The sequence below is a fragment of the Aethina tumida genome, chromosome 1, assembly GCF_024364675.1.
Source record: "Aethina tumida isolate Nest 87 chromosome 1, icAetTumi1.1, whole genome shotgun sequence".
NCBI lineage: Eukaryota > Metazoa > Arthropoda > Insecta > Coleoptera > Nitidulidae > Aethina > Aethina tumida.
The window spans coordinates 45738562-45764407 of NC_065435.1; the positions used below are offsets into that span (position 1 = coordinate 45738562).

Here is a 25846-nt window from a genome sequence, read left to right on the forward strand (position 1 = left end):
TTGCAAGCTGCAAATACCTTACAATTTTTTCATTGGTGTACGAAAACAGGCAACATCCAAAATTAAAATTACTTAGCAGCTCAAATTGGCGCCATTCGAAGATCCTAACCTAGAAACATAAAGCTTTTAATAAGCTGAGTAATTTTTTATACACATCGTAAAAATGTGGAATAGTGAAGATTTAGGTAAGTACGATTTTGCTTAACGAAAACAGGTTGTAATAAATGTTGTAACTGTGTAATCAGACAATACCGGAGGGGGTTTCCTGAACAGTACACAGAACAATGTCGATTCTCCATCGCAAAATAAGAAAGGAGTAAGAGCAAACTCTAGTAAATATATGCATGTGGTTGATAATTGTGTTTCGTAGGGAGCACGGAGACTGCAGAGTGTGGTGCCTGTAGCTATTCGTCAGATTCGCGACAGTACCGATGACGAATTTAAACTTTTTGGTACACCTACACAAATTGTATGTTTTCATTATTTATTGCGTAAGTTTTTATACAAATAACATTTTAGTTGCATATTGTTGGTATATTAAGAGGATATGAAGTACAATCAACAAAGGCCACATATACCATCGAAGATCACACTGGTGAGATCAAAGCTATATGGTGGCTGGAGAGCGATGAAGGTGACAGTACCCCAAAACTTCCACCAGTGAAAGAGGGAAGCTATGTACAGTTATTTGGGTCTTTGAGAAATCAAGATGGTGAAAAAATCATTATGGTACTAAGAATGTTTTTGGTTGATGATGCCAATATAGTCACTAGTCATTTGTTGCAAGTTATCCACACACGATTACAAGCAGAATACAACAGTAAAAATCCGGTAAGTTGTTATTATTTAATGGTTGACAATTTTTGTTAAAAGCTCTTATATTGAATCTATCTTTCTTACTTAGGATAAAATTTTAACATATGTTGGATTATAATGATGCTTGGTCCACATATACTCAAATATTGATTTAAAAAATAATTTTGTTATCATATTGAATGACTGTTGGAATAAATTTACTTGGCCCAAATGTAACAAATGTGTAAAAACTGGTACATAAACTTTTACTTTACCTTAACTCATGCTGAATGTTTGAATTAAAAATGCTTTGTCAACATTTAGCTAAACTAATTTTTGAAACTTCTATTTAATGTTTCATTATATATTCTAAAAAAAACAATTAATTTGTTATAGGGCTTGTCCCATACAATCAATAATCCTGGTGCTGCATTACCTAACTCTATGAGCTTTATGGATCAAAATGTAGCAGACAATGGTCAAAACGGTTTTACACCTATACAAGCCAAAGTACAAAAATTATTGGAAACAGATCACAGTACCACAGGAATGAATATTAACACCTTATTGAAAAGTTTCAAACCTAATCAAGAAAATGAAGTTAGGTAAGGATGTTATTAAGTATTATTTTTTGATGTATTTTAATGCTTTAATTTCAGGCGTGCTATTGAATTTTTGGTTAATGAAGGTCATGCCTACTCTACAATTGATAATGATCATTTTAAGTCTACTTCTGATTAGTTAAGATTGTTTTTATTATAATTTTCTTATTTATACTTACTTCTTTATATACATTTATTTAGTTTACTTTATTATTTCATATCAAGTATTTTGTTTATGAATTTGTACTATTAGAATATTAAAGTTTTCTTTATTATTAAATTTCTTTTTTTATTTAATTATGTTTCAAGTAAAGAAGCTACCTGGTGTTAATGTTAAATATTTTTTGAACAAAGCAATATGATTAAGTAATAATAAGGATATTTTTAAAATAATATGTAAAATAAAAAACAATTCATTTATAAACGTTTTATTAAATATTGTTAATATAATAAATAAGATATACAAAAATTGACTCGCTCGAAAATTTAGCTGCAGAATAAATAAATATATCTTAAATTCATTACAAACTAATCTTACAAAATATCCTTTACGAACCCAACTATAACATTAAAATTTCAACAATCTATAACACTTAACAAAAAGGTAGTCATGGTAAAAAATCAAGACAAACTCCAGTAAAAGATATAAAAGCACTGGGAATGTATTTTTCACTTAATATTTGGTTATATTGGTAGTACTTATTCACAAGGTTCCAAAACAATAATGTAAAAATAATTAGATGAAATACAATATATAGATAAATATACAGATATAAAATTTGGTACATCCAACATGTAAAATTTCATATTTATCACCATTATAAAATATTATTGCGACAAAAACGAACAAAGGTAACAGTGACATAAAAATATTTTACTTTACAACTCAGTCTTGATGCATTCACGCTCGTATCACTTACACGTGTACATTGTATAGCGAATATAAAAAACACATAAATTTTTGCGTAGCGGAAGTTGTTTTTGTATACTTATGCATCAGAAATTGGGACCAATCTAATATGTAGCGCCACAAAAATTCGCAGATTACAAAACAATCGAATCCTCAAATAGCGTTTCGGTTGTGACAGCTAACGTCCCACAAAATAATAAACAAAATAACTAATTAATAGAAATGTTACAATGTAATTTATTATATCAGAATACGTAATTATACAGGTGAGCATTAATTAAGGAATTATATAAATATCGTGCAAAAACGAAACACTGCCGAGTCTTTTTTTTTTTTTCACCTATACAACGAACAGGTTTCAGCTCGATTCGGGTACGAAAATTTCAATATCTCTTTGGCCCTGCTGTGCCTTCATGGCGCGCCTCTTCTCTTCGATCATCTTTTTGCGTTCGAGTTCACGCTGCTTACGGGCATCTTCGTTAATATTAGGCCTGGAGATGGTCTTGCGGGTCGTGGTACGAGTAGTCGAGTTGCTTGCAACTGGTTTATTATTCTTCTCTTTGATCTGAATTGAAGAAATTTGTTAAGCAAACAGCATAAAATTTACGAGTTATGGGTAATACTTACTTCCTTCCAGTTATTTTGTTTCAAGGCGTTCAACTCGTTAAACAAAGCATCAACTTGATTGACTTGGAGCATTACCATGTCCCAAAATCCTTCAAGGTCCTCATTGGTAGTAGGAAATGCATCGCCCTCACTCTACAAATAATAACAAGATAAGTTTACTATTAATCAATTGTTGATAAACTACGAATAAGATTAACTAGGATTAGATAAAGTTGTGAAATCAGTTTCTAAAATAAATAAGCCGTACCTGATTGATATTGTTAGTGCAGAGTCCGCGGAATTGTTGCATCTTCTGCGACACCAGAAGTTTAGCTTTGCCAGCAGCAGATCTAATTTTGCCCACAATCTCCTCAGGCAAATCGGGAGTGCTTAATTCTTTTTCAGTCTTTTCGGCTAAGCCAAGAAGGCGAGTAGTTTGTTCTTCTAAAATCTGCAAGAAATAGTGCCCATTCTTTTCACCTGAAAATAAAAAATAAAATTTTTAAATTTAGGACTTCACCTTAACAAATAACTAAAATAAATTGATTCGTTACATTTGATAGACTTTTACGACTTACGACTTAAGCGCAATCGACTTCTTGTCTTATGAAATCTTAATTGTGCGTAAACATAAGTGGTGGAACAATATAAAAGCCCAAATAAACAAATCACCACACACCCAGTTTTATGCATGTTGTATATTTAAAGTAGACTAAAAATTAATAATCTGTATATAATAACTGATAATTGATACTGATAGAATTTTTATAAGTAGCATTTTCAATTATTAAATAAAATATCAATACAACGTACTGAACATATTGTCCCAAAATGTGTATCTGAATGTTTAAAAATAGGTTTACCTAAAATACAGTTCTTTAGATAAGAAAATTTACATAAACATAAATATTTTCCTACTTTCAATACACTTACCATTTGCCACAAACATGAAAGTACTGCAGTTGTTGATATTGTAGTGGGACATTAACATTTTTAAGAATAACCACTCAAATTTTATAAAAGAACATGGTCAAAATATAACCTTTCTTTATGGAAACCACCAAAGACCAGACAAATATGATTATTTAAAAGTCGCAATTTTAAAAGGTTTGTACTCGTGAGTGCTGACTAGTAATTTTTTTAACTGTTCTAGTTTCAAGAAACATTTATGTGATATACGAAAATAATAAAACAGTTAAAGAGCAAATTTTAACTAATTGAAAAAATACATACATGTAAATTTAGTATTGTACTTAGGTTTATAATTGTACATAAATGATAAAGAGACCCGTCCAAATGTAAAATAAAACTGATATTAGAGTTTGCTTTACCTCTGAATTGATATCATCAATTCAGTTCGTCTGTTCTTTCTATAATTTATATGATTTTAAATTGAGTGACGTCCAAAAGCATGTCAAGGGAAGAGTAAATTTTGTAATATCATGAGAGCTGAATATTCATCAACAAAAACGTAGTCTGTTATGTGACTGAATCAATAACAGAAACAAAGACATTCCCAACATATAAAATTAGATTATTACTTGTAAATTATTCATAAATGGACAATTTTTATTATAACCTCACTTCCTTTCAATTTTGACTTTCGATTTTTCAGATCAAAATCAGTTTCTGAGTGAAATGGTTTTGGAATATAAAGTAGGAAAACGTGTTTGTAAAGTCCTTGGTGATGAATATTGCCTGCCGCGAGTACAATATTAGGAAAATCTTTTATAATACACATAAACGTCATGTGTAATTCATTAAAATTGTATTTTGAACGTCTCAAAGACGGTTATTTCATTATGGACCCATGTCAGTCCATGGTACTACTTTCCTGTGTCCCAAATATGCCTTTTTATCTTGAATATTGGCCTTTTTAAATGAGAAATACGAAAAAACATCTAATGTGACGTTATGTCAATCAGCGTGACGAAGATTTTGCTCCGTTTGGGTCAGGCAAAAACTGCGTCCGTTCATGCACCCTCGCCTTGCATACATTTATACTTACATTTCTTATTCTGCTGGGCTCGATTCATTTTGAAATTGAATATTGAAAACTCGAATTTAATACAAAAAAATAGGTTAAAAATGAACAGCGAACTAAAACCGATATACGTGGAACTAAATAGATTGAGTTATGAATTTGATATTTTGTTGCTAGGCTATTCACCAGGACACTAAATCAACCCGAAAATATACAGTGTGTACATATTACTAGTCAGTGCATTAAACATAAAAAAAATAAACAAAAATTTCCAATTTATAATTGCAACCAACTCACCTGAAACAGCGGGTGCTGGCTTCTCGACTTCCTTAACGCAGACATCCTTAAGAGCAGCCAGTGAAATTTTAGCGTCGCCGTTCTCCGTGTGCCCGTTTACTTTGACTTCATCTTTCAATTTAGGAACTGTAATACTCTTCGGCATCGATACCTCCTTCCTGGGGCTGATGATGGGCAACTGAGCCCTAAACTCCGGTCTCAGGTGCCGCAACACCGGCAACGTGGGACTGCTCGACGATTGTTTCATCGACGGTTCCAGATCGTCGTCCAATAATATTTGGTCCTGCATCGACTTCGAATGTTTACCGGTGTCGGTTCTCTCCGGTTCCCTTTCAGTCTCTGATTCCGACAAACGATTCTTGAGTCTCCTGCTGACGAAGAATCCTTGAGCTAAGGCACCAGGCCCGTACAATCGTTCCACTCTACAAAAATATGAATGAATTATCTGTGCAGCATTATTTGTGGTTAACGCGTACCTTTGCTGGATGAAGGACTTGCTTTGGCCGTTGGTGAATTCCTGTCTTACCGACTCCGACGTAGTTTTCGTTTGACCGTTGATGTTTGTGATGGTTTTGCTTTCAAAACTGACGCATTTTGATGTTTGGAACGTTGGATGTCCATTTTCTAAACAAGCGTCTATGGTATCACTAGAAAATATATTTGAATACCTAGTAGACTTGGAGCTGTAGAACTCCTGAAACAAAACATATCAATTAATAAAAATTGTATTTTTTAGCAACAATAATGTTACCTGATGGTGGTGGTGGGTCAGAGTGTTTTCCGTCATGGTTTTGCTCTTGGCGCCGCTGGATTTGTGGGTGGGCAATGGAACGAGATTCGGCGGCGACAACAAATTATTTTGGACACTGTAGGTCGGATGGTTCTTTGTCAAATCAGCTTCGATCCTGTGTGGTGAAGCATCTCTGGAACGGGCCAATCGTACCGGATCGTAGTTCGTGGTCGTGGAGTAACCATTAACGGTGCAAGCAAGGCTCAAATAAGACGGTAAATGCGGTTCGGCTATCGGGGTGATGCTGGCGCTTCGCAATGTTCCAACGGATGAAATCTCAGAGAAGTCTAAAAATAATATTTATATAAATAATATAAATATGAGTAAACTAGCAAAACATGCCAATTGCTAATTAGTCTAAATCAACACCATATGTTAGAAATAGCATTGTTATCTGTTATCTCTTTAAAATAGCACTCTCAGGTCCTCCACAATGCTGAGGCATCAACCAATTAATAATAACCAAAATATATTGTCATTCAAAAAGTAAAACTATACAAAATAAGAAAGATCAATGTCATGTATCACCATTCATTAAATAAATTCAGCGAAGGTATAACTGTGCAAACTTTTCTCTCTATGATTTATGTTCAGTATGCTCTATTAACTTCAATAATTGTATTTATTTGTTCTCGGACCAGTTTCGATTTTGGGTCAATCAATAAATAACCAGTAAATCCAAGTTTCCAGTCGGCCCGACTACCTAGAGCAGGTTATAATTGCTGATATAATTTATTGTTGCAAATCGATATTAATTCCATTCCATTTATCGTAAAGAGTGGGCAGATTTTCAAAACTTTATGCAAAGTTCTTTGAACACCTCTAACAATAACTAGTTTCCTTACCTTGAACAGTAGATAATATTCAATGTAAAAATAATTCGCACACATATGCTAATATGTCACAAAATATGCAAATATAAAAAAATAATGTAATCAATATTTCATAATCAATGTCGTCGTGTGTTTACTAATCATTGTACTGGAAAGACTACATCATTAAGAACGATAATGTGCTAAAAAAATCATTCAGCATCAAACCGTATAAAATTTAAATGAGAAAATATGTAACATAAACATTGCCTCAGGTGAACAATGAAGCGGTTAATAATGTTATTGGAATATTTGAACTAAATATTCATTTCTTACATCGATTAAACACGGTCAAATACGGTAACAATATAATTGTATTTTTTTAATCGGAGACCCTATCGTCAAATTAGAAAGGAGAACATCTTTTACGAGTCAAGAACAGTTAAGTCCTAACAAAGACAATTTTAATAAATACTAGATCAATGCAAGCCGGAACAAAATTAACTCGAGAAAGGTGTTAAGCAATTATATGCTACTGAAGTGATTATTAATTAACGGCGTCCAATGGAAATAATAATATATCGTTTTACATAAATGCAGAAAATTAATGACTTATTATATGTTAGAAGTGGAACACTTTGAATAAGAATGTCAAAAAATAAGCAACATTTTTATATAAACAATGGAAATATTAATTTAATATGGGAATGTAATATTAAATGAGACCTTTTACTTGTGTATTACAACTTAAGCTCTGTTTATTTTATGATGGTTCTTATAAATATGTAGGTTAAGTGCTTCTAAAGTTTCTAGTCAAATTTTTTATAGTGCAATCAAAATTATAAGCAATTTGGGAATTATGGCCCTAATTGGTTTATTAAATGAGCTAAATTTTATTTCTTGACACAGGTTGGAATTATGCTGTGTTATTTCACTGAATTTAAACAGTTTTTATGTACACAACACTTTCTTGTCAATTGACTACTTTTAACTTCAAGTGAATATTAAAAACTGAAGTGACACCAAGTGGGTTAACAATTTGTAGTACCAACGAACATACAAAATTTAGTTGTAAGCATAAAACACTGAACAAACAAAGCTGTAAACCAAAACTACGAATAAAATAAGTTACATTAAGAAATGAAACAATGACGAACGTTAAAGAAAGAAACTTCGATGAATCAGAGAAGCGGTAAGAAGCCACACCTAATTAACGACGCAAAAGAAAAATAAAGTCACACAAAAAATAAAATAAAAATCAGCAAAGAAACTCATTTTTTTTTTAATTGGCCAGCAGCTGCGGAACAACATCGTCGAGCCGCTAGCAGTACCTGAGATGTCTGCTGACGTATCCACGTCCAGCGAGCACGTTCCAATCGAGTCGACGGAGCGCTCCATCGCCGCCGATGTGATCGCAACGCTGATCACAGGCGTCGGCGTCGCGCTGGCCTCCTCCGTGTCGTTGTCCTGCGACGCGGCCTCGCTATCGGGACATCGCCGTCGTCTCGTGGACGAGTTCCTGCGTGCGACCGGCTGTCGCCTGGAGCCGACCAGCGAGTTCTTCCGGGAGAGGGGCGCCTTGGGGTCGGGCAGGGGCAGGGAACAGGGGCGGCGCGCCGGCACCGGCGACGTTGGTATTCTGGTGACGCCCAGCAGCAGGACGGCGGGCCGCTCCTTCGGCAAGTCGCTGCGCCCGCACGCACACACACAGAGAGAGATAGAGACAATGACAATCGAGGTACAAAAACAGCCGGGCGGGACGGTTTTTCGATGTGCCAGAAGTGGCACGGGGTTTCCGGGTAAGTTTGCAAACGAGTACGGCACCGACCGACAATCGATTGTGCCATGGCAACCGTTGCTTTATCAGATAAAGGCAACATTTTTCTTTTCCCTTCGACAAATATTTTGCAAGAGTTTATCTAAACATGTAATCTCTCCCACATATATTACACATATGTTAATTTTGAAAAAATATCTATAATATGTAAACCAACTTTAAAAAATTATATTTTTGTACATTGAATTGATGCAACTAGTCTTGTACCTATTTAAGGAAACGATTACAATATATTTTTTGGTACTGAAGTAATATATAAATATACTGTAAGACTTTACTTTCTATAGAAAAAGTTTACGTAATAGGTCAATGTCATTTATACTTAAGTTTAAAAAGGTTGAATAATTTAAAAAAATTAGACTAATTTAAATTTAATTTGTATTAAATTATACTAAAAATAAGTGTTACTGCTTTCTATATAATAATGATATTACTAAGCAGAGACATCTAAAATTGCTACGTAATTTTATCTATTAAAAAAGTTCAAATAATACTTTCAACTGAATTATCATGGCGAAAATAAAATTAATTACAACCCACAAACGAAATAAACACAGATAGGAATTCAACATTAATATGAAAGACATGTAAAGTCATTGAAGTCAACTGTCTTGTTTATAATAAGATTTATTTATTTCAGTAAAACAGATAAACCAAATTCCAGCGGACTAAAAAAATAAATTTATCGAAAGTGACAACCTCGGAAAGTTATCACTCAACAAGTTTGTTCATAAGGACGTCTTATTAAACAAAACGAGTCGGTTTAAAACCCCGCCATCCATTTGCAAACTTACTCCAGACAACTTGAGGCCCACCTTCCACCAATGAAAATATAACAGAAACAAACACAAGAAAACAAAACAAAAAACAATAAATCATGCGTTCAAGTGCAAAAGTGCGAAACAGCAAAAAGAAGAGTTGGGTGCGAAAGGTTGGAAAGCCGTCAGAAACCGCTAGGACATTAAATAAATGTGCAACACAAGTACCATGCTAGGAGAATGCTAATTAATTACGCCTGAATGCCTAAACAATTATTGTGATTATTCAAAATAACACAGCTCGCTAAAGGCTTAAATAACGAAAATGTAGTTTGTACGGTCTGTGATCCTATTATTATTTTATTTTATGCTGCTAGATTGCTTCGAGGAGTTACTCTGATTTTTTATTATTATGTAAAAGTGCATGAAGAGAAAATTCATCGATTATTCAAACTGAAGAGGTACTAGCACTAAATATTAGCAGATTTATTAGTTAGAGTTCACATTCATTTTTATGAAATTGGACAGAAATAATTATTATTTTATAAGTTGATTTAAGCTTCAGTTATTACTTTACTTCAACTTACGTGTTGTTTCATATATTAAAATTTTCATTATTAGGTAATGTATACGTATTATTATGTATGTATAAACTTTTTTAGAAAATATTTAGAAGATATTTTTATTAAAAAAAAATAAGTAGTTGTCTCGTAAATTTAATGATGTTGGTTCATGTTACTCATATTTTTATTGTTATATAAAATTGCATGAAAAGTAAATTCTTTGATTATTCAAATAGAAGAAGTACTAACACCAAATATTAGTAGACTTATTAGTTAATGTTTTACATTCATTTTTATCAAATTGGACAATTCATTTAAGCTTTAGTTATTGTTTTACTGTAACTTATATATTGTTACATGTATTAAAATTTTCATTATTATATAATGTATACAATAAGACTTTTTTAGAAAATATTTAGGAGATATTTTGATTAAAAAGAATTAAGTTATTATTGTGGTTTATGTAAGCTTCAGTTATTGTTTTACTTTAACTTACATATTGTTTAATGTATTTAATTTTCTTGTGAACTTAAACTGCTTCATGTTACTCATTTTTTTGTTATGTAAAAATGCATAAAGAGAAAATTATTTTTTTACCAAATTTAGACTTCAATTATTGTTTTAACTTACAATATAATATTTTTATTTTAATATTTTTAAATGTAATAAATTTTATTATAATAAAATATTATGTTGTGCATTTATCATTGGCATATTTTAGACTACTTTACATAAACAGTATACGAACTAGAATTACCAGTTAATATACTATTATTTTGCTTTTTCATAAAATTTAAGCCATCTTTCTTTTTTCGGGTGTATGCAATGTTATTTGTTAAAACTAATTTGGTTCTTGAGGTGAAAATTATTAACTTCTTGTTTAATCAAAGCCCTGCCCTTATTGCAATAGATATCATTTCGACTTGTATAAGGTAAATGCTCTTTTGATTTAAAAGTATTAGTCACTTTTTAGTACATTCTTCGTGTGAATCAAAAAAAACATCACCGCAAAAATTTCAACACAAGTTTCCGTTTGACAAAACTAGTTATCATAGACAGGTTTAACAATTTTGCAAGAACAGTTTCAGTTTTATTGTGGCCAGACACACATAAAATGTTTCACACACAGGTTACAATACTAAGATCAATAAAACGACTAGCGTTGACTCAATTACAGTTTGTTCACCACAATCAAGCAGTATAAATGGATGTTTCAATTGTATTGAATGGGAACGCGAAATTTTCTTACATTACATTACATTCTCACAGGCACACATGACATCCAACAAGTATTACCGATAATAACTGAACGTAATTTACTTGGTCTAAATAAATAAAAAAATGGTCGCAACTTTTTTCTGTTCTAATTAAATAAATTTCTCTGTTTAAAAGTAATTCAGCTTAATTGAATAATGTTGTTCTAATGTCGAAAGTTCGAAACTGAACTGTGCCAGTGCAAATAGACGAAATTGTTCTAAGTGACTGTTTTCTAATTGATACAAATTGTACCGGTATTTAAGTTATTTTATTTTATACAATTTTAATGCGGCCCAGTAACACGTTACGCCAACAAATCCTGAAACTAACAAGGTTATCTGATCGATAGATTCGTAGATCGATTTTTTTAAACATCTCAAAAACATCGATTCATTTAATACATATTAATTATCTATCCTAGTATGATTACAACTGGTTGTTTTCTTAATAATGCTCCACATTACCATACAAACGGTGAATTTATGCAAATCAAGCAATTTATGATTTTTTTATTTTCCGTATCGAGTAACAGACTGTTGCACTTTAACTTAATTCTCTAGATATTATTTTGAACTTGTTTAAAATCGTAATTTTCAGTTGTAATTATTTTACGTAATGGCTAGTGTGATAGAAAGTTTTCTCACATCTGTAACTCGGTAACACCATTGTGCATTAGTAACGAAGCAATAAAAAAAAATTAAAATATTCATGAAAATCATAATTTCACTGACGAAGAACACGTTAGATAAGTAAGAACGATCAGTGGACCAGATATATCAGACAGCGTTTTCCATTTTATGCACAAAAACAAACTGGCTATAATTTAAACAAACAATTACAGGATTTTGTAAGATACTTCTTAAAAGGATTTAATTCAAATTTTGTCTAGTCAATGTAAAAAATATATTTCATTATTCTATACTTTTTTTGGCTTTTTTTGTTACACATTTTATACTTTTGAAATATTACTTTAAATGCTGATTTGGTTGGTCAAAGAAATAGTACATTCAAATGTATTTAGATTTTGTGTGTGTAATTAATTTAGTAGTTAAAATTTATTCTTAGTAAGATTTATACTATTTTATTAAATAAATCCACTTTTAGTCAGAAGAAAGAAATATTGCTCCTCAGAGAAAAGGTAGATAATAATCAATATGAAACATTAAGGTTTAAATATTGCTGATATAGTTAAACACTCAATTGAAAATACAATAAGAAAATGTCCTAACAAAAAAACAACTCCTTTTACTGACAGACAAATTGGAAAAATCAGTAAACGATATCCTTTCTTGTCATCCAGGTAAATAAAAAATGAATTATTTGGATCATACAATATCAGTGTATCTAGTAGAACAAAACTTGGATATATTTCAGTAAAGAAACCATTGGTATCAAAAAAATATAGTCGACCAAGACTAAAAGTTTGCAGAAGAAATATAAATTATCCTTCAGAATTTTGGTGAAGGGTACTTGGGTGTGATAAATCCGTATTCAATAGAACAAGATCCGATGGTAAAAAATACATTCATCGTCCTGCTAATAAAAGTTTGGATCCCAGACACACTACAAATATTTTGAAACACGATGGAGGAAAAGTTTTGGCTTAGGGTTTCTTTCCTTGGTCTGATATAGGACTGTTACAAAAAATTATTAGTAAAATAGATCGTTTCATATATAAAGACATCATGTGAAATGTAATGGAACCATTTGTCAACGATAATTTACCAATTACATGGATTTTTATGTATGATAATGATACGAAGCATGCATCCAAAGTTGTTTAAAGTTGGTTAAAAGATTTCATTGAAACTTTGCCTCAACGTTTACAGGTGGTTACAACGAACAAAGGGTACACAACAAAACATTTTTATTTAAAGTTAAATATAAATTATTTAACAAATATATCTTATAATATCTTTCTGTGACCAGTTACATTTTGTACTTATTTTGTTTCAGGCTTAATTAAAGTAGAAATTATTTTGATTTGGATACAATAATAATGGGAGAAAGAAAATAGGGTAAATATTTAAAATAAAATAAATTATTTTGATTGCGTTAACGTTAAGACAGTAACGTGTGCCGTTTCTCTTGCCATCACAGCATTAACGACGCCATCGCCACAAATAAAACCGATTCCGGTCGTGACAAGCACGCACGTGGTCTCACTCCTCGTATTCCGGTACATTTTCGGGCGTATTGTTAATTCGAGAAACCAGCGAATTAAAACGAAATCGCGTTCCGGTTCTGAATCCCGATTCGATAATGTTTGTAAATAAATGATCATCGGTCTGTTGGATCGATGTGTGGAAGTCGTTTCGAACGAACCTTTAAATTTTTATTGCGGCAATTTCACTGACTCATTCATCCGTGTCTGCTTGTTCGGTTGCGGGGAAACTTTGAACTTTGAAGCACGGTAATAGGCGACATAAAATGAAAACCGTCCGGCTAATTAGATGTTAATTAAACGAACAACGGGTGCGGGACAAAAGAAATCCACGTTTCGGGCGTCTCAACAAAATTTTCGTTGGCCGAGCACCCGAAACTGGGCGACGCACGTTTTTAAATAACAAATCGACGGTTATTGTATCGCGTAAGTACGTGACATGCCGACTAAAAATAAATTATGGTGACCCATAAATTATTCGGTGATTCTCGTCGGCACTCTTCTTCAGGAATGCGTTCTGTTCAATCGGACGGTTATATAAAATGGGCAGATTTTATTGAATGGTACGACTTTGAAGTGCATTCAACTTTTATGGTACATGACCTATTACGGCAACAGTTTTCTCGAAAACAAGGTTATTTTATTTAATTCGCGGCATTGCAGTCAACGACGAAACAAAGATCGATAGAACGGGAGCTTATTATTTCAAGTTACTGATACTGGTGCTTGAAGAATACTCCGACGAACCAATGTTACAATAAATAGCCGAAGATTAGGTGTGGAAGTTAATTTTTATTGCAAATATTCTTTTACAGATATTATCATTTATACGCCCTTTTAAGTTGGAGATATCCCCATTTTTTTAAATGGTTTTTGTTGAATAATTGTTCCTCTCATCATCCAAAGAATGTCTATTAAAAAAGTTAAAAATTAATTAAGATATTTTTTGAAATAAATAATTCAATATGAATTTAACAAACAAAATAAGTACAGTATTGGTAAAAATTAAAGGAACTTTTTACTTAATGTCACCAATTCCTACAAAATCAACAATAATTTTTAGTTTTACAGTATTCACCTAAGTGAACTGAAAAATTATCTTCCGAATTAAAATCATGGATTGTATCGTTATTTCAATCCTGTGAGAGAAAAAAACAATATCGTTCGACAATTGAGTCTAAATAAATCCATTGTAACACGTGTTTTACCACAATTTTCAAGATTTGGTAACGTGGAAAGAAAAAATAAAACTGGAAGGCCAAGAAAAATCAATAGGTTTCAAGATAAACAAGTTGTAATCTACTCAAAAAAGATCCTTTCCTGAGTTTCAGTAAAATAAAAGGTCTACTTGAGACACAACTTGGAATTAATGTTTCTCCAAGAACCAACAGATTACAACAAGGGGGTCGGTCTTCATGCGAGAATACCAGCCAAAAAAACACTATTATCAGAGAAGAACAGACGACACAAGTAATTTGGAGTGATAAATCCAAGTTTAATCTGATTTGCAGTGATGGGTTCTGCAGAAGGTCTGGCAAAACATGGATCCAAATATTATTGACCATCTGTTGCTTTCCATGAAAAAAGGTGTTAAAAAAAGTTAATCTTTATATTTTGAACATAATAATCAAACATTATTTAAATTTTAAAGGAGTTGCTCTACTTTCTGACAATACTGTACATCATCCAACGAATGTCTGTTGAAAAAATTGACTAAGATTTTTTATGAAATAAATAATTCAATCTTCAAAATAAGAATATAACAATTTTTATGTTTATAAAATGTGACAAAGTTAAAAAAATCCTTTTAATAAACTTATTTCTTCTAATTGGTGACTAATGCATCAGTTTCCAATCAGATTGGTATTAAAATATCTTTAAAAGTGTGTGACTGAGTGCTGTCCTTAGTGAATGTAGTGTAACAAATGAAATTGAACTTAATGACCATAATTTCAATTTTGTCTGACACACTACATTAATGACTCCACTTTACCAGTTATTATTCACATTTAAAGAAACAAATACTCACTATTTGATATTCTCAGGTATTTTATCAGACATTTTATTTCAAGGATTAGTTAGTTAGTTACAAATCGTTAGAACAATAGAAAATTTAGAGTGTATCCATTTAGATTGAAGATAAATTCAATGAAGAACTACTTTTCTCATAATTTGACATTAAAAAATATATTATAGAAGTTTTCGGTTGGATTATCTATGATTTGTGCCATCATTAATTAAAATCGAAGCATAAATAAATGAGTTACGGAGGTGTTCTATCTTAAATGGGCCACACTGTACGTCAAATCAAACAGCTAAACATTAAGAATTCAACATACATATTTAATGAACCCAATTCACTTTTATTTTCTATTTTGGTGTATTTGTTTGGTTCCTTGAACAAGTTCAACCCACCTGCAAATCTCGATGCTATTAAGGTAACATTGAGTGGGAAGTGTTTTTAATATTGTGAATGTTTAAGACATTTTTACATTTCGTTTAAGTCAATAAATAATATCATATGATATTAAACATAAAATGTTGTTTTGCATTAACGTGCCCGTTAAATTCGTTGGACTTTTATCGCAAAAAACCAATTAAACATTATTATCAGCGTGTCGGTTAGCGACTATCCCCCAAACAGATAAAACTACCAATAAAATCGAGAGAATTTGAATATTGTTTATGACAAACGACGAAAAATACTTAGAAATGGCACGTTTAAAGAGTAATGCACCGCACATCCAAGCAGTTAATACCATAAAAACGAGTACGTAATGTCCTTCTTCGACCATAAACACTCCTGCACTAGCCACGAAATAAATATTAATAAAGAGCCACACACTCATCATACTGTGCATTTCATTTGCGTCTGCTTTGAATGTACAAGCATTTCATTCGTATGAATGACTTTTTTCACCACGCTTTATAAGGTCAAAGAGGCCACTGGTTCAGAATTAATGCTGGACCACCCTCAATAAAACTATAAATACGACATCCACCCTCGCAGAAGCCGAAATATCGCACGTGCATCTTAATTTAATCTGCATCTTTGTCATATTGGGCCCATGAAACGTTCTCCAAAATAGCAGATACCACAATCAAAATTCGTAATCGAAACCGTCACAATTAAACAAGTACAAATACGATTCGAAAACGCAATGTTTATCGTGCTTTATTAATATGCCGACAACCTTCCGGTCGGCATTTCCTTCGTCCTATCGCATTTTTAATAAAGTTACTCACATTATCGCAGCGGCCGAACGCAGATCGTAACTCTGGCGCACCACACGTAAACAATAAAAGCCAAGAACCTAATTTCTCGAGCACCGATCACCAACTATTCGCCGCTTGTGAGAACCACGAACGGTATGCATACAACCGAGCCCAGCGCACCGGTACCGATTAGGTACCACATGGTAAACCTCGGCGTTCCTAACTGATCCGCATCGGAGTTTCCCAAAGCGGAATGATCGCCACGACGGACGTGTGGGAAAGATCATCTAATATTGATAATTATCCAGATGATTGTCATATATTCTCGCTATTTTAAAGCGATTTTGCATCGTTAAAGAGGCACAAGATAAAAAATAATTAAAATAATTCTTAGAAACCAGTTTAATCAACTAGAAATTCAATAAAAACAATGGTATAATCTTAAAAACAAATTACTAATGACAAATGTAGAATTTATTTCAATTTAATTTTTTAATAAGAATTTATTTATTTTTTTCATGAGACTATTGTTTCTGAAGGTTTTTTAGATGAATTTAGAAGGAATATAAAAATTCTTTGAATAATAAATATTATATATTGGAAATAGTAATTTATGTTTAAGGACGTATGGGAAAGACCATCAAATATTGATAATTATCCAGATGATTGTCAATGTTTTCCTTATTTTAAGAGGATTTTGCATTGTTAAAGAGGCATAAGATAAAAAACAATTAAAATAATTCTTAGAAACAAATTATTATCAGTTTATTCAACCAGAAATTCAATAAAAACAATAGTATGATCTTAAAAGTATTAATAATAACAAATATAGAATGAAATTTTATTTATTATTTACTCTAATCATTTGGGTTTTTCAATGAGACTGCTGTTTCTGAAAGTTTTTTTAGATGAATTTATAAGGAAAATAAAAATTCTTCAAATAATATGATATAGTGGAAAAAGCAATTTACGTGTTAAGGTTTAACATTAAAATATCATTTTAATCGACAAAATAATAATAATTATAATCAACAATTTATTACCAACGCTCCAAAAGTAAATTTATGTCATGAGAAAAAAATTCGGTGTTCTTGGAACTGAAGAAAAGATCATTGTTGACCTCCTTTACAGAATTCAATCGTTTCATTACGTAAAAAATTGCACAATGACAAAAATAAGTAATAGTCACATAGAAACGTGTGGGTAAAACTTCTCATTTAATTTTCTGAAACTTCTTTAAGTGTTGTTTACAATCAATAAAAGACTTATCTGCATTGCGTGAAAGGAGAAAATTGGCAATTGCCAAAGGCTTAATTTTGTTATCCTCACTTAATTTATGTGTTGTCCAACTTTTCCTTTTTTTACATGAAACCTCCTTCTAATGATTGATAGTAGTTTATCGATTGGCCTATTTCCAAGCACGTTGCACGAGGATTGCTTAATTTCTTCGTTGGTATAGGTTTCAGGACGACCTTCACGTTGTTCCATCTTCAACTCATTAATTGCCTTTTTTAAACAGACGAATCCAAAAAATTTTACCAATTCATCACTTCAAACTCCTTGTAAATGAGACGTGCTCCTTCTGACTTTTGAGCATAAAGCACGAATTATAGCACTACAATAAATAATTTTTAACCAAGAAAAAAGCTTTCAAATAGTATATACAAAATAAGATGCTAAATTACTTTTTCCACTACCTAGGATGATCTTTTGCATCCATTAATAAAATGACCAATACAACAATTACGTTTATAAAACATTTTTTAACGTATCTTATTTCAACGTGAAACATTTAAAATGTCATATCAATCGGGAGGCACTGTTTTTACATTGTTTTTTGTCTAATTTTATAAATAGGATGGGCCCGAACCACATGTAAATATTTATCCGCAGTGTTAACATCTGTTGGCTGGCTCGAATATTTTTTCCGGAAGTGGACTGTTAAAATCTTAATTGTCTTAAGCATCAACGATACACCTTAAGTGACACGTATCGGTTTTTATCCAAATTAATTCGATAAATATTGCCAATAGTTAAAAATAACTCGAAAAGGTCGATAAACTCGATTTTTGTATCTGGAATACGCCGTCATGTTTATATTTGCTTAGTTTAATGACTACGTTTCTTAAAAGAATCAATTATTTACAGCTTCAACAACGTGCTTGTTGATACGAGTCGATTTTCTATTAAGTCCCTCGAAATTCTATTACCGTCTCCTTTAAACATCCATTCATTAAATACGCTGTAAAATTAACTAACCACACTACAAGGTGAACCGAAAAAGTATTCATTCAGTTGTAGTTTTTAACTGAAGGAAAGGTTAAAAAAATTCGATTTCCTGCAAACATTGAGCGACTGTTTTAATTGATGATTTAATATTAATTAGCATTTTTTTGTCGTAGAGGAAGTCCAGTAAAGCAGTGGGATAATAATTGTTTCCGTCCGAGTGCATTGAAAAAATCTGGACAAGTTTGAAATGACGTGAGATGCGATTAGCCATCGTTAATGGCGAATCTAACGGGCCACAAAAATAATCGTCCACGTCATGTGATTGATTTACACTCAAGAAATCATAATTTCGACCGTATAAGGCCGGTACATCAATGAACACGGCGAAACGAAACGGAAAACATATTACTGCAATGCTAAGTGCATTTTATATGACAAAGATGATTTCGAAACCCGATCTTAAAACTTAAAAGATCATGCACTCTCGAGGAGTCAATTATTTTTAGAATCGTTAAATCAACAACTCTCTTCGTAGTCAAAATAAATAAAACGAAGTGTGCGATCATCGAACGAGGGGTGGACCGAAGAAAGATGAAATTTTAATCGGACACATTTTTAGCTCAGTTTTTCACATTTTTTCAAACTTACTCACAGGCTATTTTGTTCAGATTGAGCATATAAAAAATCGATTACCTTGAGATAAATATAAAACTTACTTATAACGTTATATTGAGCAACAATAATAGCACTTGTGATAAGTGAATGTGTGTGGGGTTAGCGGTGTCATCTAGTTGATCAAGTAAATTAATTGCAACAAAATTCAGTCCATGCCACATTCCACTTCTAATAATAAATGTTAAACTTATTCTAAAAGCATGTTATCGCGGGGCATCGGAAATAAACTGCCGAACGCCGCATCGAACGTACATACATAAATGCACTGCAACATAAGACGTCAATAATAAAACAAAAAAAGCCAACAACGAACCTCTTGATCCACTTGGAGATGAATTTATTCAGACGTCTCTTTTTACCCATGTTACTCTATCCTTATACGATGTGCACCGCGTTAACTGATACTTCTTGCAAAACTGAAAGCAAACCACGGGATTGTGTGTGTGTGTGTCTGTGTGCATTCATCAACATATGATTCAGGCAATGGTACTGATTTAGGAACACGCACACGGGTCTGTAGACGCTACGGAATTCCCTCAGCGCGATTATTTTTAGATACCCCCAAAACTATTCGAGATAGATCGGTGAAAAGGGACGAAAATATTTCTACGGGTTGCGAAGCGAATGTAAAGCGCTCCGCCACGGGTGACAACCGTACAATTTAAAAATTAAACTATATCGTATATTATTCAATTAATAAATAATAAAATTCTAATCTAATATTTTCAAATTTACTTCGGATAAATAAAAATTATATTAATAAATTTTTTTTATTAACATTCCTAAATCAAGTCATGTACAGTGGTGGCCAGAGAAATGGCTCAAAATTTAAAATCTAACATTTGGTAAGATATTTCATAGAAAGATTTAATTTAAATTTTGTCCAGTCAATATAATATATATATATATATATATATATATATATATATATATATATCAATATTCTATACTATTTTTTGCTTTTTCTGTTACACATCTTATATTAGTTTGATCTGATTGGCCAAATGAATAGCACATTTAATAATACTCTTAATAGTAGGTTTTATATTATTTTATTAGATAAATTCATTTTCAGTTAGAAGAAACAAACATTGGCCCCCAGAGATGAGGACAATAATAATTAACATGAAATACTGCTGATACCGCTAAAAACTTATGATGCTTTCAAAAAATTGTTTACAATTCTTATTAACAAATAAATATGAAACAACATACTCAATTGAAAATACAATAAGAAAATGTCCTAATAAAAAAACAAATCCTTTTGCTGATAGACAAATTGAAAAAATCAATAAACGACATCCTTTGTTGTCCTCTAGGTCAATAAAAAATGAATTAATTAGGACACACATTATCTAGTACAACAATCAGACGTCAACTAAGTGGACAAAACTAACAAAGTAAAATTTTGTACAAAAAAATATAAATTATCTTCCAGAATTTTGGCGTAGGTTTCTTGGAATATGATGAATTCATATTCAATAGAAGAAGATCCAATGATAAAAAATACATTCATCGTCCTCCTAATAAAAGATCCCCAAATACACTACAAAAATTTTGATATCATGAGATTTAATGTAACTATTTGCCAATGACAATTTATCAATTACCTGGATTTTTATGCATGATAATGATACGAAATATGCATCCAAAGGTGGTTAAAATATATAAATATTGAGATTCTCGATTGGCCAGTGTAAAGTCCGGATCTAAATACAATTAAAAACTTGTGGAACAACATGTAGTCTCGATTAAAACACCAAAAAGCATCAAATTTAGAGGAATTGTGGATATTAATTGAAAAATAGTGAAATTTAATTTATTTAAAATATAAATATAAAATAAATATTTTAAATAAAATATATATTGCATTCAATTAGATGTGTGCGTTTCCTAATTGATGATAAGATAGTAATGTGTGCAATTTCTCTGGACACCAATGTATAATAAATTAAGATAAAAACTAAAATCTGTGCCCATAAACTAAGTTAGTGGATGAAATAATTTAACACACAATTAAAGAACTTAATTATTTATACAGAAGTCAATAAATTAGTATCTGGTATAATTTTGTTGTCATTATTAAGTTAGTCACATTCCATAAATACAGGATGATGCAGAAGATTCGTATAAACATCATCAATGTCACATTAATATACATTGTTCAATGTAATTTATTTAGTGAAAATATGACATCAAATGCTACCTGTATATTTTTAAAAAAATTTTGAACAACGTTCTTATAACCGTTCATAAAAAGCAAGGAGAACAAACAATTAATAATATAATAAAGTCCTATTAGAAAATAAATTAATATTAACATGTATACCTGGGCTTGTTACTTGCAGTTTCCTATTAATTAAAAAAAAATAAATTCAGGGAAAACAAAATTGTATAAGATTAATTCCAACTTTTAAGTCAACTTTTATCTTTCTACCTAAATTTAATTATAGAGAGGCATTTTTAGATGGGATACCAAAATTTATATAATAACATTGTGTGGCCGAATGTTTGATATAATAACACAAAATGTTTTGATAAATTGTTTTGGATGATTAAAAATTCACCAAACCAGTTTCTTAAAAATCGTAGGAAATTATGTCCGAACTAAATGACAAGAACCGAACAAATAGCAGGTTAAAAGACCACCTGTCTAGATCACCTTTTCCAAAAGGTATACGAAAAACTGTTCAAATTGGAAGAGACGAAGTACCTGCAAAAGTGAAGTTAGACCGTCCCAGACATTCGATAACACATGGGTACAATAACCGTTTTTTAATAATACGAAACAGCTGTTTGGCAATCTGTTTTTTTAGTTTTACAGGAAAACAGAAGTTAACTGCATTATATACCGGTATGCATCAAAATTTCCCGTTCAATTTGAACGGTGAATGCCTAAGAATCTCGTAACTTACGGTATCGCTTTAGGTTGTCGCTTCTTACATACAGAAAGAAACTAATATTGCATTATTAACAATTACATTTATGCAAATTAAATTAAAATGACAATGCCCTACATATAATACAAATTCTACATGAAACACATGCAAAGCATAGCGATATTTAGAGTTATAAGCCATTGGATGTGCAAAGAACTGGTGATACTCATTAAAAAACAAACTAAAAAAGGAGACACCATAAAAACAATTTAATTTGTAGATAAGATAATGAAGATAATCACAAAAACATGAATCACGATATATGTGCTGGAAAAAAATTTATCCACTCACCTGGATAATTGAAAGTGTACACTAAAAACAAACGCACAATACAGGTAACAAAATATACTATAAATAAACAGAGATATGACCCATATAACGGCTAGTGTATATTCTATGCTGTCGGCCCACACGTCAAAAACACGGCAGACATATTCGAATTGAATGAAATACCGAGAAAAAGACAGAAATACGAAAGAACCAATCCGCCGATACGTCAGTGGACCAATACCGCTTGACGCGTCCGTCCGATAATAGGTGGCGTCTTGAAACAATTAACTCGTCCTCCCTGATCATCATTTGATTAATCTAGAAATTGTTATTGGGTGGTGTTGTGTCGTTTTTCTAAATCAGGTAATAATTCTCAGTATTATTTCTCAAAAATTTCTAAATACCGAACAATAATATTAAAATAAGTTTTTGAATAATTTGAGGGCTATTGCTTCGTGCAGGAATCTGTTGTACGACCGCTGTTGTCATAACGAATTTCCTCTTTTGACAAGCTAACGTCCATTCTTTACAAGATGGCACCGCGTCGCAGTTACATCGTTTTTGCCGTGGTCTGCTAAAATTCAAATTTGATTTATAATCTTTGCTTCTCAGTTGTAGTTTAAATAGTTTTGTTTGATAATGGAGCGAGTCAGTTCTGATGGATCTGAGAGGTATTGTATTAATCATTTTTTATACATATATAGTACGAAAAGAGTTTGATCCATCTGAATTCTGAGGGAGACATTATGTACAATAGAGACAGTAAGTCTTCCACTATGAGGCAAACGTTTACTGTCTCTGTTATCCATGAAGTCATTCTCAAATTCAGAGGGGTTAGACTCTTTTCCTACTGTATACAGTACAAAAAGCGTTTGATCCGTCTGATTTTTGAAAGAGACATCATACACGAAGAGACAGTAAAAGTCCCCTCTCTACGGGAGAAACTGGGGACCTTTACTGTCTCTCTGGTGCATAATGTCTCTTCGGAAATTCAGATGGATCAAACGTTTTTCGTACTGTATAACATAATTTTGGTCTTCTTTTAGAGGAGTACCCGGTCTAAGATGGGACGCAGTTTCCGCCATAAATCCTAGAGAAACTCAGTTACGTTCGGTGGTTATAGACCTAATAAAATCGTAAGATATAAAGTAAATTAGAAATAATAGCATTAGATTGTTTAATATCTTATCTAGGTACAAGAATGTAGTTGACATTTACTCACAGCCTACACAGGATTATACAAAACTTAAATTATTGATAGAAACATGTATTGACGCAACATACAAAGTCGAAACGAACGGAAACAGTAGATCTGTTAAGGTAGGAATGAGTACAGAGAAAAACTGCAGTTTATAATTATTTAAATAAAATCATTATTTTAGTTATGTAACATTAGTAGACTTAATAATAATACTATTGCAATATTTACTAACCAGATCTATTATGATATCTATATTTCAGGATGATATAACACAAATTCGCTTCTCCTTAAAAAAAATTTTGGCAAAAGTTATTAGTGCGACCAACGAGAGGCTCCTTAATAAAAACATAGAATCAACATCAATTGTTCTATCAGATTATATAGTGAAGCCCAACAAAGTAACGTTTCAATGTCTTGGCGGCTTAGAAGAAGCAAAGTCAATTTTGACTACAATTGTTCTTCTGCCCAAGAACCAACCACAATTGTTTCTTGACAGGAAACTGATGAATGCAGTTTTACTCTTTGGTCCTCCAGGTACAGGTAAAACTAAATTAGCATATGCCGCAGCTGGAGAGGCACATTGTCCACTTTACACAATTTCATCTGCTGATCTATTATCTGCTTATATTGGTGTGACTGAAAAGTAAGTTGAACTCAATTAATTTCTTGATTTATATTTGTAATCCACATTTTTTAGGAAATTGAAGGACTTATTCACTGCCATAAAAACTCAGAAAAAGTTTTCTATTTTATTTATTGATGAAATAGACGGGCTATTAAGACACAGAGATTCTAAGGAGCAGGAATACAGCAGAAGGTGAGAACTATTCAACAGGTTTTACCACTTTTACAGTCAGGGATCTAATTTCTTATTCATATGAATAGATTAAAAACCGAATTCATGTGTGAGTTAAACAAAATGGAAGATTGTAAGAACACCATTTTAATATGCGCAACAAATTGTCCATGGGATTTGGATACTGCCATTTTAAGGCGCTTTCAAAAGAAAATATACATCGCGCTTCCCACTAGAGAGGAGAGAATTGAACATATGCGGCTGCATCTCAAAAATGCTGACATTCGCCTTATCGATTCGCAGTGGGACTCGGTCTTGGATGAGACTGAATACTTTTCCGGATCAGATATTCAGAATTTGGTTCAAAGCGCCCTACATATCCCTTTAAATGAACTAGTGAATGTGTGCCTATGGAGACAATGCCCAGACGGATTTTATGAACCGGCTACTGATCAATTTAATAATAATAATGTAATGTCGTACCTGTCTCAACTTCCTCCAAATAAAGTAAGATGCAGGAAGGTTACTGGAAAGGATTTCATGGATGCCTTGAATAAGGCGAATGTTAAAAAAAAGCCGGAAAACTTAAAAATGTATGAAGATTTTGCCTCAAAGTTAATGTAAATTGGAATAAGCATTGTTTGCAATATGTAATACATTAAAATTGTATTTAGGTTTATTTAAATGTATTATATATATGCACATGTTACATTTTTAGAATTATAATTAAAACAATTTACTGGTAAACACTTGGTTTTATTAAATATATATTACTGTTAGATATACATAATATGTATTTAAAATTAATGATTTCAAAACGAACTTAATTATATTTACATAAAATAAGAAAATCTATTGACACTTTACCATGTCATTTTAGTACAATCCGCATTGCATATGGAACAATAAACAAAATATTAATTGTCGTAAAGGACATCTGAGGTTCACTTTTTTCCAAAAATTATAAAATTACTAAAGTGGGGGATGTGAATTCACACGCAAATTACACAACCAAATAAATAATAACATTTTTAACAAATCAATCAACACATCTTTTTAATTAATCAAAATGGGTCACTTCTGCACACAAATTGTTTAAATATTTTCATTAGGCCAGGCCAAATTTTGTTTAAACAATTATTCCT

General features: G+C 31.8%; 3 protein-coding genes across 3 annotated transcripts; 2 read left to right on the forward strand and 1 right to left on the reverse strand.

Annotated features, from left to right (window-relative positions):
* Nucleotides 1–29: 29 nt before the first annotated feature.
* On the forward strand, nt 30–2655 carry LOC109599501 (replication protein A 32 kDa subunit). The gene is made up of 6 exons (XM_020015502.2): nt 30–185; nt 246–316; nt 371–469; nt 520–831; nt 1192–1400; nt 1455–2655. Exons 1-6 carry the CDS (start codon nt 164–166, stop codon nt 1534–1536), a joined length of 795 nt encoding a protein of 264 aa, XP_019871061.1. The 5' UTR covers nt 30–163; the 3' UTR covers nt 1537–2655.
* LOC109599490 (uncharacterized) lies at nt 1810–22874 on the reverse strand. Its single transcript, XM_049966383.1, has 8 exons — nt 22726–22874; nt 8128–8483; nt 5946–6271; nt 5671–5888; nt 5195–5616; nt 3182–3393; nt 2935–3066; nt 1810–2872 (listed from the first exon to the last, which is right to left on the reverse strand). Exons 2-8 carry the CDS (start codon nt 8192–8194, stop codon nt 2666–2668), a joined length of 1584 nt encoding a protein of 527 aa, XP_049822340.1. The 5' UTR covers nt 8195–8483; nt 22726–22874; the 3' UTR covers nt 1810–2665.
* On the forward strand, nt 22844–25426 carry LOC109599508 (uncharacterized). The gene is made up of 6 exons (XM_020015507.2): nt 22844–23375; nt 23751–23840; nt 23898–24024; nt 24166–24548; nt 24603–24722; nt 24791–25426. Exons 1-6 carry the CDS (start codon nt 23344–23346, stop codon nt 25323–25325), a joined length of 1287 nt encoding a protein of 428 aa, XP_019871066.2. The 5' UTR covers nt 22844–23343; the 3' UTR covers nt 25326–25426.
* Nucleotides 25427–25846: the final 420 nt, after the last annotated feature.